Raw genomic sequence first — 17721 nt, 5'->3', positions numbered from 1 at the left:
CCTCTTGCGGTTCTCTATCTCCCACGAATGAGGTCTTCTATCAAATTCGCGGCAGTTGAAATCTTTCTTCTAAACCTCGAGCTCAGGAAACTCAGCCGTCACCCTCCAAACCATCGCCTCGCCTCGCCTCGCCTCGCTTCCAACTCAACAATGGCGGAGGACGCCATCCTTGGCTTCCTTCAATCCAACGACGAGATCGCCGACTCCCACGAGTTTGCCGCCTCCGTCGGCGTCGGCCACACCGAGCTCGAGAACGTCATCAAGAGCCTCAAGGGCTTCGAGATCGTCGACTCCAAGGTCCTTCCTCCCGCTCGCAAAATCCCTAGAATCCCTGATCTCTGTCCACTCAAAAAGCCAATCTTTCTTGGAATTTTGCAGGAGATTACGAAGGATAGATGGGTACTAACGGACGAAGGGAAGTCTTATGCTGCGAATGGGTCGCCGGAGGTGCAGTTCTTCTTGGCTATACCTCCCGAGGGCATATCTAGGGCGGATCTCAAGGTTAGCGTTTATCTATCGTTGCATCGGTTTAGATGGAAATGTACTTAGGAGAAAAATTTAACTTGTTCTTATTCATGGTTCAGGTAAAGTTGGGTGCTGAGATTTTCGAAATTGGGAGCAAGGCGGCTGCGAAGAACAAATGGGTCGGCTTTGATAAGGATCTGGTCACTAAGAAGGTGGGATTTTGCTTTCTTTAGAATATCATTAGTTGGATGTTAATTGACTGTCTCAGGAATTATTTCCGACTTTTGGATATTTTTTACTCCTATCGTGTCTATGCAACTATGTTCCATTGGTTTCATCTGTTTTTTTATTGTCAAAATGTGCAACTACGGGTTATGTATCTTCATGTCTTGTCATGCTCAGTGTGGCCACTGGTGGTGGGCACTCACCCCACTGCTGACCGCCTAGGCAGATGGTGAGCGATAAGACGCACTGCCTAGCGCCTATGCAGACGGTGAGCAACAAGACGGTCTAACATTTTTGATATAAATATTTAAAAATAAATAAATATTTATATCTAATGTTTTTAAAGACGGCCAAAGATAGCGAGCGGTCACCACACGTCACTACATCGCCTAGAACTTAGGTAGAAAGCGGGCGATGAGGCGGTTTAGCACTTATACGACAGCTTGAGGTTGGACTTGAAATTGATAGTTTGCTATCGATAGGGTTGGAGAAGGAGAAACACCCAATTTCCTACTTCAAGCTCCTGATCAATCCGGTGTTTGCCCATCATGGTCTTCATGTGTTCCTGTGCCTTAATCAAGTTTTCTTTAAGGACTTTCATTATCTCTTCACGGCTGTGTAGAACCTTCGCCACAATGTCAACTTTCATAATTCCTCCGCCATAGGATAAAAGACATGGAGGATCCCCATACACCACTTGATAAAGGTGTTAGGCTCGTAGAAGAACGACAATTAGTATTAAATCAGAATTCAGGCAAGGATAAACAACTACTCCATTTATTGGTTTAAGCCCACAAAAACTTTGGAGGTACTACTCCAAGCATTTGTTGACGACCTTTGTTTGGTCGTCAGATTGAGAATGGTAAGCAGAGGACTTGTTGAGGGTAGTGCCGATCATCATACACCACTTGATAAGGTGTTAGGCCCGTAAGAGAATGGCAATTAGTATTAAACTAGAATTCAGGCAAGGATAACCAACTACCCCCTTTGGTTTAGGCCCACAAAACTTTGGAGGTACTACAAGCATTTGTCGACGGCCTTGTTAGATTGAGGATTGTAAGCATAAGACTTGATGAGGGTAGTGACTTGGAGATAGAATTCTCTTCAGAAATAGTTAATGAACACAAGGGACCAATAAAAATCAGACTTCACTCTCTGATAAGTCTTGTGATAGTGAGCATGCCCTCCTAGTGGGCTAACATGCAGTAAATAAAAAACTTTAGATATGAAAAGAGAGTGCAGAGAGAGATAGAACCTATCTCTATGAAAAAAAAAAGGATTCCTTCCTTCATTCTGAATCATGTGGGGTCCAAACTGCCCTCCTGAAGCTTCGCCTCAAAGTCTGCACATGATAATCAGCTGCATGCTCTCTTTTTATTTCCTCCAACCAATCCAGAACTGGAGTAGAAAGTGCCATGATATTTCCTTCCGCTTGTGAGAAAGAGCATCAACCACCACATTAATAAAATCGCTGTGATAATCTACCGTGAAATCATGCTCGAACAACTTTGACGCGCACTGTTGTTGCACGGATGTTCCAGCTTTCAAATTGAGCCTTTGGTGATTAGTTTTAACCACAAATTTTCTGCCAAATAGGTATTGAAATTTTTTAACCACTTCCTCACAGCCAGCCCAAGTGCTAGCAGTTCCTTTTCATAGGTAGAGAGAAATAATTTTTTTTCCCTCGAGAGCTTTGCTGGAAAAAATGATTGGATGCGTTCCTTGAGAAAGGGATTGATAAGACAGGGTGTTGAGTTATTGCTTCAGTAGAATCATTAGACTATTTGAAGGCGTTCTTCTTCAACAGCTCGGTTAAAGGTCTAACTATCTTCCCATAGTTTTGGATGAAGTGTCTGTAATACCTAGTGAGGCCAAGAAATGCCTTGAGTGCTTGAGACTTTTGGGCTGAGGCCATTTGATCATACATTTGATCTTCAGAATCAACTGTCACTCCATCTTTGGTTATGATATATCCTAAATACCTAATAGAAAGAGTAACGAAAACACACTTGTTTCTTTTGACATACAATTGGTTATAACAAAGAAGATCCAAAATGAAATTAAATGTTGCTCGTGGTCTTTTTATTTAGAACTATAAACAAGTGTGTTGTTGAAAAATACAAGGACAAACTTTCAGGTAAGGGTGAAAACTTCATTCTTAAGTCCTTGGAAAGTTGAAGGAGCATTAGTTAAATCAAAAGGCATTATGAAAGGTCGTTTTCTGGATGTCCTCCAGCTTCAGAGAAGTTTGATGATAGCTCGAGCAAAGGTCAAGTTTTGAAAAATATTTAAGCGCCAGACAACTTATTCCTCAATCATGGGAATTGGAAACTTGGCCTTGATAGTCAGTTGATTAAAGGCTTGATAATACACACAAACACATCATGAGCCAGCTCTTTTGCGTACCAAAGGAGCGGGAGAAGCAAAAGGGCTCTGACTGGGTCGGATTACTCCAAGGTGCAACAACTCGGCCACCAAAATTTTCTAGCTTAGACTTTTGGAGATGAGGATAACAATAGGGCTTTTAATCCATGAGTTTGGCACAATGAATTAGAGAAATTTTGTGGTTCCAAGTGCGAGCGGGAGGTAGGTGCTTTGGTTCTCCAAAAGATCTTCATATGTAGATCACAATGCTTGAAGTTCAGTTGGGGGAGGGGAGATTTCTTCTGTGAGGGTATATAAAGAACATTGTATTAGATAACAGTTGTTACAACTTACAATGAGGAAGAGTTTCTAACTTTTTTGTTTGACAAGAGCCCCATCCTTTGCCTTGCCTCTCTTCAAACATTAGCGAGAATCGTTTATCACGAACTGCATAGTGAGATTGGAAAAGTCCGAAGTGATGGGTCCCAGCTTTTCTATCCATTGAGCTCCCAGCATAATATCACATCCAGCCAAGTCTAACAAGTAGAAGTCAGCTGAAATAGTGATATATTGATGGCAAAGCTTCACCCTTGGAATCTTTCCCTTGCATGGTATCCTCTCTTCGTTAGCAACAGACACATCAAATCTATGACCATAATATTGCAAGACATTGCATCTATAAGAATTATCCACTTTGTATTTCTGCTTTTGTTTACTGTTTAGAGTTCATTATTGTCTTAAATTCTTAAAGGTCTCACTTTGATACCCATAAAATATCAGTTTGTTTAGAGGTGCATATTTGTGCAGCTATTGCTAGACTCATAATATTAGATCATAGAACTTGCATGTAGTGTCCCCGAATCTCGTTTCATAAAACAATCTTTTTATATATGTATGTCTGTTTTGTAGGTCGGAAGCGTCAAGGATGAAACCAAAGATCTACTTAAAAGAATTGATGGCGGAGAGGTTATTGCTTGACATCCATCTTCTTTCCTCTTGATATGGCTTCGTTTTAAAATATTATGAATGCTTCGTTAATCATTATATATAGCTGAGATGCTGGTCTTTTCTTAAAGATATGTAATATAAAAATCTGTGGTCATATTGATGGCTAAATACTATCTTGCCCCATGATATTACCCCGTCGTCAATTTTATAATGATAACTGCATCTATTAGTGTTGCTAGAGTATATTCATTGCTTTGCCTGCGAAGTTTGTCAAAATGGTTATACACTATATGCTTTTGTAATATTTATTATTTAATCTTGTTTCTCATGAGTTACGAACTAAACATGCAAATAATGGGCCATCTATTCAGTTCCAATAGAACCTCAAGATTCATTCTACTTTGGTCCTTGGATCACCTTCCATTAAAATCTTGTTTTTCTCTACAAAAAGTACAGATATTAGAGGAAATTATTTGGTAATTCACAGTATACATTGGATATTACTGCTGTATTCATATTATGATTCCTCAGATTGTTGAAATTTCAAAGCTGTGCCTCATTGATAATGCATATCAATTCAGGAAATGAGAAATTCTTTTGAACCTAAGCTTTGTCAGTTGAAGCAATTAATAGTGTATGCTGTATAACAAGCTCAGATAGCACTAGCCTTACGTTGGCTAGATAGACACAATGACTATGTGTTCATATCATTTGATATTCAAAATTCGCCTGCCTTATGGTAGATATTAGATAGTAATGTAGTACTTGCTGTTGATTTGCTACTGGTTCTGTTACAGGCTGTTGCTGATAAAGTTATCAATGATCTAAAGAGAAGAAAGCTTATCACTAAGTAGTAAGATATCTTTCCCATCAATATTCAGATTATTTTTTCTGGTTATAGGTTTTATTTTTATAATTTCTTCATGCGGATATTTCTGCTTTGGCAAGCATGTATACTTGTAATATCATTCTATATGATCATAATACTGGTCCATAATGATATATCCTATCCTGTCCAAATTTAATTTTCTTCCCATCCATATACTGCACTTGAAGAGAATAAATTTTCCACCACACCTTTCTACAGCACGTGGAGAGGTTATTCCTTAAGGAAAGGTCCAAAGTATGTTTTGAAGAGGAAGAAGGCTGCAACTGATTTGACTCGAGAACATCTGCAAAGGTATTCTATGTAATAATATAGCTTTGAAGTGCACTCACTATCCACTCAATATTTCCTATAATTTGTTTGTTTGCAGCACCATAGGTTTGTAATATACTTATATTTGTCATTCTAGAGAGACAACCAAAGTAACTTGCATGTTCCCAATTAGGTAACTAGTGAGTGATGTTTTAAAGAAGCTCGGTGTATATCTATCTGTAGATGCCATTGTGAAACTGCCAATCTTTTGTCAGTTGTTTGAAGGTGCTAAAATGGTTTCTTTCGCATTTATTATGGAAATAGGAACCATACTCAGGACATGCTCATTTTTAGAGTATCTATTTGACAGTGGCACTGGTTAATATATAATTTTGAGAGATATAGTAGTCTTAATATCTATGTCTATATTGTAGAGGAGTTTGCACTTGAGTTTAACTTTTGAACTATTCAATTTTGTGTTTTGAAGGGGTGACTGGAAGGATCTGGAGTTTAAAGAATATAACCTCGATGCTCAAGTGCAGCCAATCCAAATTGGTTATATGCATCCTTTGCTTGAGGCATGGTTAAGCCCATCTCTTTTCCTTTTTAAAAATCAAATAATTCATATGTCGGGTTCAAGCCATATAGCTTTTATGACAATCATAAGCTGGATTAATTTGATAGACGCTTCTACCTGGATATTTGTAAGGAAAGTAAAATGCACTTATAAGACAGGCACTTCTACCTAGGTATTCTTTGTTTCTATTATTTCCATGTTTATTATACAAATTAATGAAGACCTGCTAATATTAATTGAAATAGATATTACATTTCATCTTAGTATTTATTCTTAAAGTTGACCTTCTCCTTTTTCTTTAGGAGATACCAAAAGAAAATTAAATCAGTTGATGTATCTTAATTTTTGCTGTACTGCCTTTCAGGTCCGTGAGGCAATCCAGAATATCTTTCTCCAAATGGGGTAAATGATAATAAATTGTTTTTCGCTGATTACATATACCATAAGCTCTATTGCTTGTTACTCTGTATTACTGCTTGATGCACTCTGCATGACTTGATGCAGTTTTGAGGAGATGCCAACTAATAATTTTGTAGAAAGCAGGTATAAATTTCTCCTCAAATACATTTGTCTTCTTACTGTTATTAGATTGATCACAGGCAGAAACTGGGGATACACATTCTTACATATATATATATATATTTATATATATACATGAAACATCAGTATACCTGTGGTCCATCTGGAGAATTTAGGAAAAGTACTTTTCCCTTGAGAATCACATCATAGATTATCAGTGTTCAAGACTTCAAGTTAAATTGTAATGTTTGTTTCCAATCTACAGTTAGGAAATATGTGACTTCAATGGCTCTGATCTCCTAAGGCTTATTTGATGTTTTCCTAGTACTAACTGGTCATCCGTGCCTTGCAGTTATTCAGTCATACACATCTCACTATGTATGTTTGCCCACATGTTTATATAAATGAGTAATCTAGTTTAATAGATATTATACATATATGTATTTATGTACAGTTATGCTGGGAATACCTCTTAGCAAAATCCCATATAGGATATTTTATGCTAAAGAAACTTGCTGCAAAAATGGTCTATACTATTTGCATTTTTAGCTAACAAAAACATACTTTCTCTTTAGTCTTTATGGCATCCTATGAATCAGATAAACAGTGGGTAGTACAACGGACTGATCGCTGGTTATCCTCTCGTCTGCAGCTTTTGGAATTTTGATGCATTATTCCAGCCTCAACAGCACCCTGCCCGTGATTCACATGATACATTTTTTCTCAAAGGTACCGTTTTGAAATCCTACAACATTACATGCTGCAATGCCTTTTGCAAAGAAGACTCTTTTCATGATTAAATTTTGGCAGTTCCTGCTACCACCAGACAATTGCCTGAAGATTATGTTGACAAGGTGAAGCGTGTTCATGAATTTGGTGGTTATGGATCTAAAGGGTATGCACTTCTACTTCTGTTTATATGAATCACCCATGTAGAAGTTTCTGACTCGAGCCATGCGCTCCTCAGATATGGATATGACTGGAAAAGAGATGAAGCAGAAAAGAACCTCCTCCGCACTCACACAACTGCAGTTTCCACTAGAATGCTGTACAAGCTTGCTCAACAGGTCCATTAAATAGATTTCTAATCACTGCTTTTTTAGTGTCCCTTCAGTTATATAATATAGTTTGGTTCGCTTAAATTTGGCAAAGTACTAGTGACCTCTGTTTTTGCTCGTGTAAGCTGTGGGTGATGTATTGAAGTTTATAAAGAATTAATAAAATAGTCAAAAATAGAACTTCACACATTTGCTCTTATGGACTAGTAACCAAGTTATTATTTGGGCATTAATTTGGTTAAGAGAGACCCAGAATGTTATGGATTTTAAGTTTCATTGAAAGGAATGAGGAAAGAGTGAGAGATGACATCTACCATATGTTTCAACTCATTTGTTCTGTGTGCACCAAAAGACCAGTGGACCACTTGCAGTAGTTGAAGGAATTCATTTTCTTTCAGAATCTCCGATATCACATTTACCTTTTGGGTTACTTCCTTGTGGTATTGTGTATTTAACATAGCTTACGCCAAAATGAATTTCACAAAGACTTAAACGTGGCACTGGATTATGTATTGGCAGTTGTGAAAGATTGTGTTAGATTACTGACCTTTTGAAGTTTGAACTGTATTTGCTTCATGCAAAAAATGTAAATGATAATGTGTTGGTTCAGATTTAAGGGTTTAGCATATTATTCTCTGTTGAAGTTTCATGATAGGAAATCTGTTGTGGCATATGCTTTGTCTGTTGAACTTTTTATTCTCTTATTTACTGCATAGTATAGTAATAAAAGATTATTGTCTTCAGCAACTTTTTAGCCCCAAGAGATATTATTCTATAGACCGTGTTTTCCGTAATGAAGCAGTGGACCGAACTCATCTTGCTGAATTCCATCAAATTGAGGGTAATGAGAAATTTTCCTTAGTAAGAATAACTCTCTTTTCTCGTTGTTAGTATGAGAAATTTGATAAAGAGATCCTGAAAGGTCATCCAGCACTTACAAAGTTATAAACTATTTGGACAACGTGCTCTCTGATTTCAGGTCTAATTTGTGATCGTGGGTTAACTCTTGGTGATTTGCTTGGAGTGTTGGAGGACTTCTTTTCGCGCCTTGGTATGACATTGTGTTCTGTGGCAGGATGCTATTATACCCTTAACTTTGTTTTTGTTGCATTAGGAAGTTTGTGATTTCCATATGCAGTCCAAGAACTAGTGATGGTATTATATAGTTAAAAATTCCTATTAAATTTAGAGTCAAGCATTCAACACAGAATTGTTGTTTTCCAGCCGAGACAACTTTGGGCAAACTGAGGAGTTTGAATGCTACTTATTAGTAAGAATACCTTTTTTATTGTTACAAAGCCAAATTCCAAGTTCCATAATCTTGAAAGTCTATAGATGAATTGAAGGCAACTTCTCATAAGGTGATTGGTTGATCTTGATGCTCCTCTGAAATCAACTGGTTCTTTGAGTGACCTTGCATTTTATCCTTGGTCTGCTTCTCATGGCCGCATTTGGTTACACTTGGTCAACATTAGAGAGTTATTCAGGCTCTATCCACCAATCTTCTTGGTTTGTGGGGTGCGGAGAGGGGGGCCATCCTGTTGAGTCAAAACAGACAGGTCATCAATTTGAAATCCTTCTCAAACTGATCTCTGACCTTATAACTCCAAAATAGCCTGATTGTTGCATTTTTAATTTTGTACATTACTTTCTGATTGCTTTTATTTGCATAGAACTCTGGCAGATATGCAGGTTAATATCTATGTGCACATTTTAGGTGGACTCTTCTCTTTTTGTGCAATAAGATTTAAGAATTTTATTTGCTAAACATTTCACCTCCTGTCACTGTTACCCTTGCTTCTAGGGATGTCAAAGCTGCGATTCAAGCCTGCTTACAATCCGTACACTGAACCAAGCATGGAAATATTCAGGTGAGGAACTTTTCTTTAGCAAAAAATTGAGCTTTATTTTCCTCTCTTTGCACTTCAGGAAATTTGGTTTGTTTCAGTTATCATGATGGTTTGAAGAAATGGGTAGAAGTTGGAAACTCTGGCATGTTTAGACCAGAAATGCTGCTTCCCATGGGACTCCCTGAAGATGTTAACGTTATTGCATGGGGTCTTTCCCTTGAGAGGTATATCTATCTTTATTTTCCTCTTTAGCATTATATTTTGGACTGCAGAGCATCTCAATGTTGCGCACTCTAGCTTTATTCAGGGAACACCACCACTAAAGGCGAATTTTATTCAAACCATTTTTCTCGGTTTTTTTTCCCCTGAAACATGTCTTTGGTCCATTAGCCTAGTTCATATAGATTAAGAGGCTGAATTATTGAATATTGCTATCTAAAGGTTAAAGTACTGACTTGTCTTCCCGTTTTTCATAATCCAGACCTACAATGATTCTCTACGGGATTGATAACATCAGAGATCTCTTTGGGCCAAAGGTATTAACGTTGTTGAACACATAATAAGCTTAGAATGGTCTGGAACTAACTTTCTTTCCAATCTTCTGCAGGTCGATTTCGAAATAATAAAGCGCAGCCCAATGTGCCGCTTGGGTCTGTAGTTGATCGATTGAAGCAGTTTGCACCAAAGAGACGTCCGATTCAAATTATGTCTATTTAAATTGTTTGAGAGAAGTCTGCTTAAATTAGAATGAGAGTATGGACTCTGTTTTCTTTTTCTATCAAATCAAGTGATTCATGTTACTTTCTTCAGTTTTAGATGTGTTTACTCTATACAAACATGAAACATGTCAAGTCTGATCAGTCCATCATTGGTATCAACTTTCAGCATTGATGGTGTGTTTACTTTTACCATCATGATATATGTAAAATGAGCTGTTTTGGCCATAAGTTCAAAGAATTCTTTAGTGATCACTGCTCAATCATTTAAAGGTAACCTGTCCACATTGATTGAATTATTCTCATCCAATTCCAGAATCTGATGAGTTCCGAGTTCGTCGTTATGCTCTAATAAACTGAATTTGAATTGCCCCTGAGAACAATTACTCCATGGTTTAGTCTATCTTTTGAGGTTTTGTAGTGAGTAGCATATGCGTTCGAGCTGCGTGATCCCAAAATATGGATTGCGAAGAACACAAAAAGAAGAAGAAATAATATGATTATAGATTTTTTTTTTAAAAAAAAAACTATATAAGACAGATCTTAAACTCATTTAGACCTGTTAGGTATTATAGATCTTGCTTGCCTTCACGGCGCATAAGAGATATCTGTCATTCATTCATGCTGTTCTTTCGCAAGACAAACGAGTTATTCTTTGGGGCATTTTCACAAACATCTCATTGGTGACGAGAAAAAAAGACAATCTAAGATACCAAAACGGAAACCCCCAGTTGGGCCTTACAAGTGATTCCGAGATCAGTCGGAGGAGTCGCGGAAGAGGGTGTTGAGGTGGGAGGCGAGGATGCCGGAGGTGTCTCCGTCGGCCTCGCGGCGGAGGTCTTCCTTGAGGCGTTTCATCCGGTAGGTGAGGGCGTCGCGCTCACCACGGAGGTCGGCGGTGTCGTTAGAGAGCTCATTGATGCGGTACTTCTGTCCCAGTGAACGCAGGCTCAGCATGAGGATCCCGGTCATCAGGAACAGCTGCACGAACCCGTCCTTCCGCTTCATCGCGTTCTTCAGCAACCCTAGCGGCCGCCTCTTCCGGCCGAAGCCGCCGACGTCGCCTTCCATCCGATTCAAGCGCGTGAGAGATTTGGGGGGCGGAGGAGGAGAGAAGAGAGAGACAGGGAGGAGGGGGAGGGGGTTTTAGCTTTAATTTAGGGAATAGGGACGCTTCAAATGGAGACATCCACGTGCTATGCACGTGGACAATAAGTCGTATTTTATCATATTATGGTTCACACCTTGCCACTACTACTAATTCTATTGTTATTAAACCCCCTCTATTTTTCATTAAATCTGAATTTGGTGGTTAAATGAAAATTTCAATCAGGTGGATTTAAAAACAGTGCAAAAGAAGTCAGGGCCTTAACTACAAGAAGAAATAAGGTATGGATTGGTGCTTAATCCACTTAGATTCTAGCTTAATAGTAGACATATCACACACCTCAGATAAAACCTCTGTTTATAGATTTCGCATACCTCTGTTCATAGTAGACATATCACATACCTCAAATAAGGTATGCGTCAAACCTACCTCTGTTTATAGATTTCGAGAAGAGCCATATAAGCAGCATAAAAAGCATGTTATCCGATTATGTTCGGGTAGGAACAAAAATAATGAGCATTTCATAAGAATATCCATTTCCTTTTCCAGGGCAGGTAATATAGTCATTGTTCATTGTTAGGGAGTAATACTGATACAGATGTTCAGAAATCGAGGTTTCCGTGCTTGCTTTGTAAGCTCAATCTATTCTTTTGGGACTGCGGAACTCTCTGCACTCCATCCTTGTTAACTCCATTCTGGCCTTTAGTCCTTCCAATACCAAGTTTTGGTAGGCCTCGATTCAATCCTTCCAGCAAAACGCATGCTTTACACAATTTCTGCAAGTTGCAAGCAAAACAAATAAATAAAGAAAGAAAAATCAAAGACATGCTAACAATCAAAGAACATAAGATATAATTGTTGTATCATGTATATTGCCATTATCTTTTACAAAGAATGCTGAATCAAATTGGAGGATGGGATGTATTTTCATTCGAAGTCTATGCTTATGTTTCTGCAAGTCTTTTTGCATAATATTAATTTTCATCAAATGCAGCATAATATCATTTAGAAAGCACTCTAACTGCTGATATCTCAAAGATATCACTAATGACTCTGGATAAACAACAAAATTTACTCGTTGAGAAAATGATATCTGATTGTACCTGGCTAGAAATGTATCCACATCGTTCGCATGTTCCTTGCTCCGGCATCTTTGTAGATGTAGATATTCTAAAATTTTCACCCGACCGGATGATATCAAGTATAGCTCGAGGCCTGCACCATTCAGGAATTTCACTTTGAATATGGTAGGGAAGACGTTCAAGAGCAATATTAGCATATTGATATGCACTCTGGATAATAATATTATAAAATAGCTAAATGCCTTGCAGATGTAAGCTAGTTCATGCGCAAGAAATGGAAAGTAGTGCTCTCAAATGAGTGCATCTTTCATAATGAAGGAAAAATGTTAAATCTTACCTTAATCTTTCCAAATCTTTAATGAATTCACGAGCAAAGCCACGATATGCATTTGGGGAATAAATGCCTGTATCACAAATATTATTCTGTCAGGGATCGTTCAAATAGAAAGAGAATAAAATATGTGAGTTAATAACAACAAACACATTGTATTAGTGGCTCAACAATAAAACAGGTTAGCTCCAAATAGAAAGATAGATGCTAAAAAATGAGTATCTATCATAAAATAAAGTCTCGTAAAAGTAATCACCTTTTTCAAAATCAACTCTAGACAGAATAGGCACTGTAATAGTATAATTTGTTCTGCTATACAAGAATAGACTAGCAGGCATTTGAGTAATAAATTATAAATGTAATGGCTGATGCACGGTGTTTATTTACGTAGAAGATGAATCTCTGAATCCATATACAGCAATTTGGAAAGATGAAAAAAAAAAGTGCAATAAATTGATTGTAGATTTTTAAGAAACAAGGCCTGCAGCCCCTAATATCTCATTATTTTCATTACAATCTATTGCAACTTCTCAAATCTTAACTACAGATCATGCTCCCCTTATCCTCCAGTAAAGAACAGCTCACTAGTAGATCATCCAACACTCCTTGAAAAGTCATCTTTAAGATCTTCTCATGTCATCCATAAGTTTCATTAACTATCATGGATAGAGAATAGGATTGCACTTTATTATTGGCAACCTACTTTCCAGTGAAACACAGATTCATATGACTTGTAGTACAAAGAAAATAGATGCTTATCTTTAAAATTTCACCTCAATTAACTAAAACCTGAAATTTGTCATAATTGTCCATGTATATTACTCGTGTCCTATATTGTTGTTGATTGAATAGGCAACAAAACTGGGAATTAGTGAGTGAGTGAAAATTAGTAGCAGTCTAGCAGATATTCCAAGTCATAAACTAAGTCCAAGACTTATAGCACATAAAAACATAAAATATGCCTTGCCAAAGGTGAGGCATGCTGACCTTGGCTTGGCACGGTAAGTATTGTTGGTTAAGACTCTTAAAATTTGAATAAAAAAATCTTTAATCCTTTTTAGTTTTAAAATAGGTTTTAAGGGCTAATATAAAGTCCTTCAACACTAGATATTAGTGTAACATATGCAATTATATTTTAATCTCATTTTTTCTCATTTTTTTTCGAGTCTTCTAAGTCGGGGTAAATAACTTCAGAAATTTAAGCTTCGCTCACTTCAAGAATAATTTTTTTATATTATGGAATACAACTCTTTATTCTAAAATAACAACTAAACATTAGAATAACCCCATTCTAAAAGACTAAAATACAAACACTATTCATCAAATTATATCTTATGCCACACTAACTCAATTACTAATTTATCTTTGATATCTATCCCATCAACCTACTTCATATCAATCAAAAGATATTCATGGTAATTTAAAAAACGAAACATATTTTTCCTATCTTTTCCTTTTATATTAAATCAAAGGATATTTATGGTAATTTAAAAAATAAAATATCCTTTTTTTTAATCTTTTTCTTCACTTTATACCACATCAAAGATAATTATTACACCCTTATTCTAAAATATAAATGAGCACAAAAATAATTATTCTTAGAATAAAGATCTCATTTTGGGAATAATAAAGAGAAATATCTATTCTAGAATTGATTTTATTTCTAAATAAACGAGGCCCTTTAATTTATAAAATGTGAAGTATAATTTATTAAATCAAGCACCATAATACAAAAAGGTAATGAAGGGATGAAAGAGACCCTAAATTAAGTTGTTTAAAGTAAGATATACTCAATTACTTGTGCCGCAAGTTGGCATGGGTGGCCATTAGAGTGTATCAAGATACCTCCCCCCATATCAGTGCCTATAATTTACTAGTACGATATGTATCGACCCATGCCAACCATGCCAATGGGCATGGCAATCCATGTTAAAGTACATTTCTTATCAATTGAAATCATGTCAATTTCTACAACCCATATAAAACATATAATTTCATTACCTGACTATGAGATGCCTATATCAACAGAAAAGTTTGGTAAAGTTAAGCTACAATTGTCCAGGAGATTGACATATTGTGTTCCGTTACTTCAGTAAATAGTTCAGTGTTTTGAATACTAATACATCAGTCATGATATCAGAAGAAACAACAATTTCTCAGGAATTTTATAAAACCTAAATCAACAAATAGTTTCTCAAAGGGAGTATGGTAATCTTTAAGTTTAAAAGAACATAATGGAATTGAGATATTACATTCTGTTGAAAAGTAGTCCAGCTTCTTGAAATATGCATACGTAGAAATCAGTCAAGGGTTCCTAATCATCAAATAGTTGCAGAAGGGGAAAACTAATAATACCACCAGTATGTAAAATATAGAACTTAATGTGAAGGATATATGACAATCTCTTTCTCATAGGTATATTTGAAAGGCTTGCATCTTGGAATAGGTCCATCTTCACCAGTAGTTATGAATGTACATCTACTTAACCTACATAATATCATAAAATCAATTTAAAAGCCATGTCATGATGGCAAATGGAAGAAATTAAAACATCTGCACCTGATATTTCACCTAGCAATATCACCACGCAAAATATTCAGCAACACAGTTTCTGCAATATCATCTGCATTATGCCCGGTAACGAGCTTGTCTGCTTTCATGAGTGCAGCACCCCGATCTAAGGCCTGAAAAGGATTATTGATTGACATTAACTTCAAGATGGATCCTTGTCCTTGTAAGGTGGATACTAGACCTTACAATTGCATATAAAAGATCAAACGACAGTGGCCAAGCAGGAATACCCGGAATAACAAAAAGTTAAAGTTAAACAAAGATACTTGGCTATGTTATAAGGTCAATATTCCAAAAAGTTCTAGCATTAGATAAGATTATTTTTTATGAGCGTTATACAAGTCCAATTAAGTTGGAACAACTCTAATTCTCATATACATGTTATTGTTAAATTCTGATCTTCCGTGGATTAATCAACATCATACAGATCCATTTGTGTGATATGCTCTCTAGGCTCTACATCAAAGCTGCCAATCATATACTTCCAACTTTATCAGTTTTATCATAGACAGTCCACAAATGTGACATTACAAATGCACTTTAGCAGAAAAGTTATAACAGAAGAAAAACTACACACTTGATATTTTAACAACATTAAGTACCTGACGGCGGAAAACACCACAAAATGTGCAATTGTTTTTTAGGCCTATTGCCTTCACTATATCATCCATTGTCCAACCATATAAGTCCTTGTATGAGACTATTTTTAGTGGCAAACCATACTGCAAAAAGGTAGACCTTGTCAGGAAGAGATTTTTCAAAAACTTTTAAATGATGAAATATATGTAAATTTAGAGTTGCTGGTATGGCGATATCAACATTAAAGACGATAAAGAAACATGGATTAAAGATAAACTCATAAATCTACATTATCCAGAAGCCAAATGCAAACAGAGGGAAAAAAACATGAAGTTTGGATTTTGAGCAGCTTATTTCACTTCACTATAATGGCTTTTTAAAACAGAGGCCTAAAGTCAACTTCCAACAAAGCTAGTCGTATTAACTCAAGGAAAGATAAGTGGATGACATTGAATCGAGTTTTCCAGACCATATCTAGATAACAAAATGAAAGATCCAAGTTGGAAAATAGTTTAAAAAAAACTTCCTGTATCTTCTAAAAAATCATGCAACAACAAAGTCATGGTTTTCAATGAATGAAGATATTGCAACATAAGACCAACGTTCCCAACTTCCTATATTCAGGGTTTTTTCCCCTGCAAGAGTGCATAACATGTGCAAATGCATCTATGAAGTCATAAAATAACCTTAACCAAAGAACTGTCATCCGAACAAAACAATAATGCCTTAGTTGACTTGGTGACAACAAAAAGATAGAACATTTCTAACTGTCAGTAGAAGAAGAAAAAGTATCAAACTCAAGGGTTTATGACCCTAGGAGTGCCTATTAACAGTTCATCAATCATCAAACATGCATAAAGTAAACAACAAAGAACATCTCCTTTCCAATTTCTGATGAACAGTTTGATCAAATAAATGAGACAACAATAAATCAACAAACCTGTACTTCATTTCTTTTGACAGTTTCAAGTGAGTCATCCCTGTAACCAGTGATGCCTTCATCAACTGATAAAAGGAAAAGATCTAGGCCATAATTGTGCCGATCATTTAATTCCGATAATACATAAGCAAGAACAGTCGAATCTGCAAAAGAATGCATACGTCTGAGGTCCAATTTCACTGTGAGGTTCTGGCATGAGAAACAAGTAAACAATTTGTTTGAACTTCTGGGTCTTCGCAGATCAACTAAATGCATCAATAAAACATGAGATTGAACACACACCTTTTCCTCCAGAAGCCGCAATTGCTACACGTTCCCCGGCTTTAAACAAATTATTATCAATAATAACTTCATGAATCTCCTCCTCAAAGACACAATAGAAACATTCCCTACATATCTAAAGTATCGTGCATTAATAATTGGCGATTTAGTAGGTAACTTTCTTTCAGATGAAAGTTATGTACCTACATATAGTAAGTATCAGCATCAAACATCAAGAGGAATCTATATGGCAGTGGGTGCAATTAAACAAGTACGAGCTCATTTTCAAAAGCATTATCTCTCTTAATTTTTTAGGCCTGGACATTAATAAATCTAAGAAATAGGCTGCAAGCATATCATAGAAACACTCTAACTTCGTAAAGGCCATCTTTTCTTCTTCTTCCTCGCATAGCGTAACAAGCGATTCAAATCATATCTCCAAGAAAGAAAGAAAAAGAAAATAGTAGAATGAGGAGCGCAAAGCACCTGTTCTAGGGTTTTGGGTCGTTTCAAGGCGGGCTTCCTCTGGTTGCAGATGGAACACAGGCGAACCGCCAACCTCGTAGACTTCGCTCCTCCCCCACCGTCCTCCATGGCAACGGACTTTTAGAGTTTCGAGGATTTGCACTGGATTGAGGGTTTAAGACGGAGAGTAAGAAGGAGATCAGCGGTTTGCTTGGTGCGGACGCGAACATGGAAATTTTCGTAAACTCGGCATCTGAATAGGAGGTTGTCGATAGTAAGCACCGACTTTGGTCTGTTCAGGGTAAGAGAGTGGAATTTCGAAAATCAAAATGAAAAAAAGTGAAGTTAATTTCGCATAAATTATCATATTAGACAATCTAGGACCATTACATATTATCCCCTTTATTTTAAAAAAGAAGAAAAAAAAATAGAGAACAATTAAAGATTAAAAAATAATAATTATTATGTAATATATTTTTATTATTTTATAATTTAGAAAGTTAAATTTATATAATAAAAAATGA

At 36.5% G+C, this 17721-nt stretch overlaps 3 protein-coding genes across 4 annotated transcripts; 1 reads left to right on the top strand and 2 right to left on the bottom strand.

The window, feature by feature from the left end:
• Positions 1-47: 47 nt before the first annotated feature.
• LOC140760458 (phenylalanine--tRNA ligase alpha subunit, cytoplasmic) lies at positions 48-10115 on the top strand. The gene is made up of 18 exons (XM_073097394.1): positions 48-297; positions 379-501; positions 585-677; positions 3964-4020; positions 4800-4855; positions 5090-5182; positions 5628-5718; positions 6082-6119; positions 6222-6260; positions 6889-6965; positions 7047-7131; positions 7204-7303; positions 8039-8135; positions 8274-8345; positions 9099-9165; positions 9243-9368; positions 9626-9680; positions 9752-10115. Exons 1-18 carry the CDS (start codon positions 151-153, stop codon positions 9800-9802), a joined length of 1467 nt encoding a protein of 488 aa, XP_072953495.1. The 5' UTR covers positions 48-150; the 3' UTR covers positions 9803-10115.
• Positions 10116-10456: 341 nt separating this feature from the next.
• Positions 10457-11001, bottom strand: LOC140760314 (uncharacterized). Its single transcript, XM_073097236.1, has one exon. The coding sequence runs from the start codon at positions 10929-10931 to the stop codon at positions 10617-10619; it is 315 nt and encodes a 104-aa protein (XP_072953337.1). The 5' UTR covers positions 10932-11001; the 3' UTR covers positions 10457-10616.
• Positions 11002-11427: 426 nt separating this feature from the next.
• LOC140760412 (cytoplasmic tRNA 2-thiolation protein 1) lies at positions 11428-17455 on the bottom strand. 2 transcript variants are annotated; one of them, XM_073097343.1, is made up of 10 exons: positions 17219-17455; positions 16754-16868; positions 16472-16614; positions 15555-15674; positions 14953-15065; positions 14776-14868; positions 14634-14674; positions 12388-12454; positions 12072-12183; positions 11428-11744 (listed from the first exon to the last, which is right to left on the bottom strand). In XM_073097343.1, exons 1-10 carry the CDS (start codon positions 17324-17326, stop codon positions 11571-11573), a joined length of 1086 nt encoding a protein of 361 aa, XP_072953444.1. In that variant the 5' UTR covers positions 17327-17455; the 3' UTR covers positions 11428-11570. The 2 variants fall into 2 exon arrangements, with proteins under 2 accessions (XP_072953444.1, XP_072953445.1); XM_073097344.1 differs by having other exon boundaries at positions 16754-16860; positions 17219-17372.
• Between the last annotated feature and the right edge of the window lie 266 nt (positions 17456-17721).

This window comes from Typha angustifolia, chromosome 5 (assembly GCF_048772165.1).
Source record: "Typha angustifolia cultivar Huaian chromosome 5, ASM4877216v1, whole genome shotgun sequence".
NCBI lineage: Eukaryota > Viridiplantae > Streptophyta > Magnoliopsida > Poales > Typhaceae > Typha > Typha angustifolia.
The sequence above is the reverse complement of the archived record's forward strand: the minus strand, read 5'-3'. Positions and strand labels throughout refer to the sequence as shown.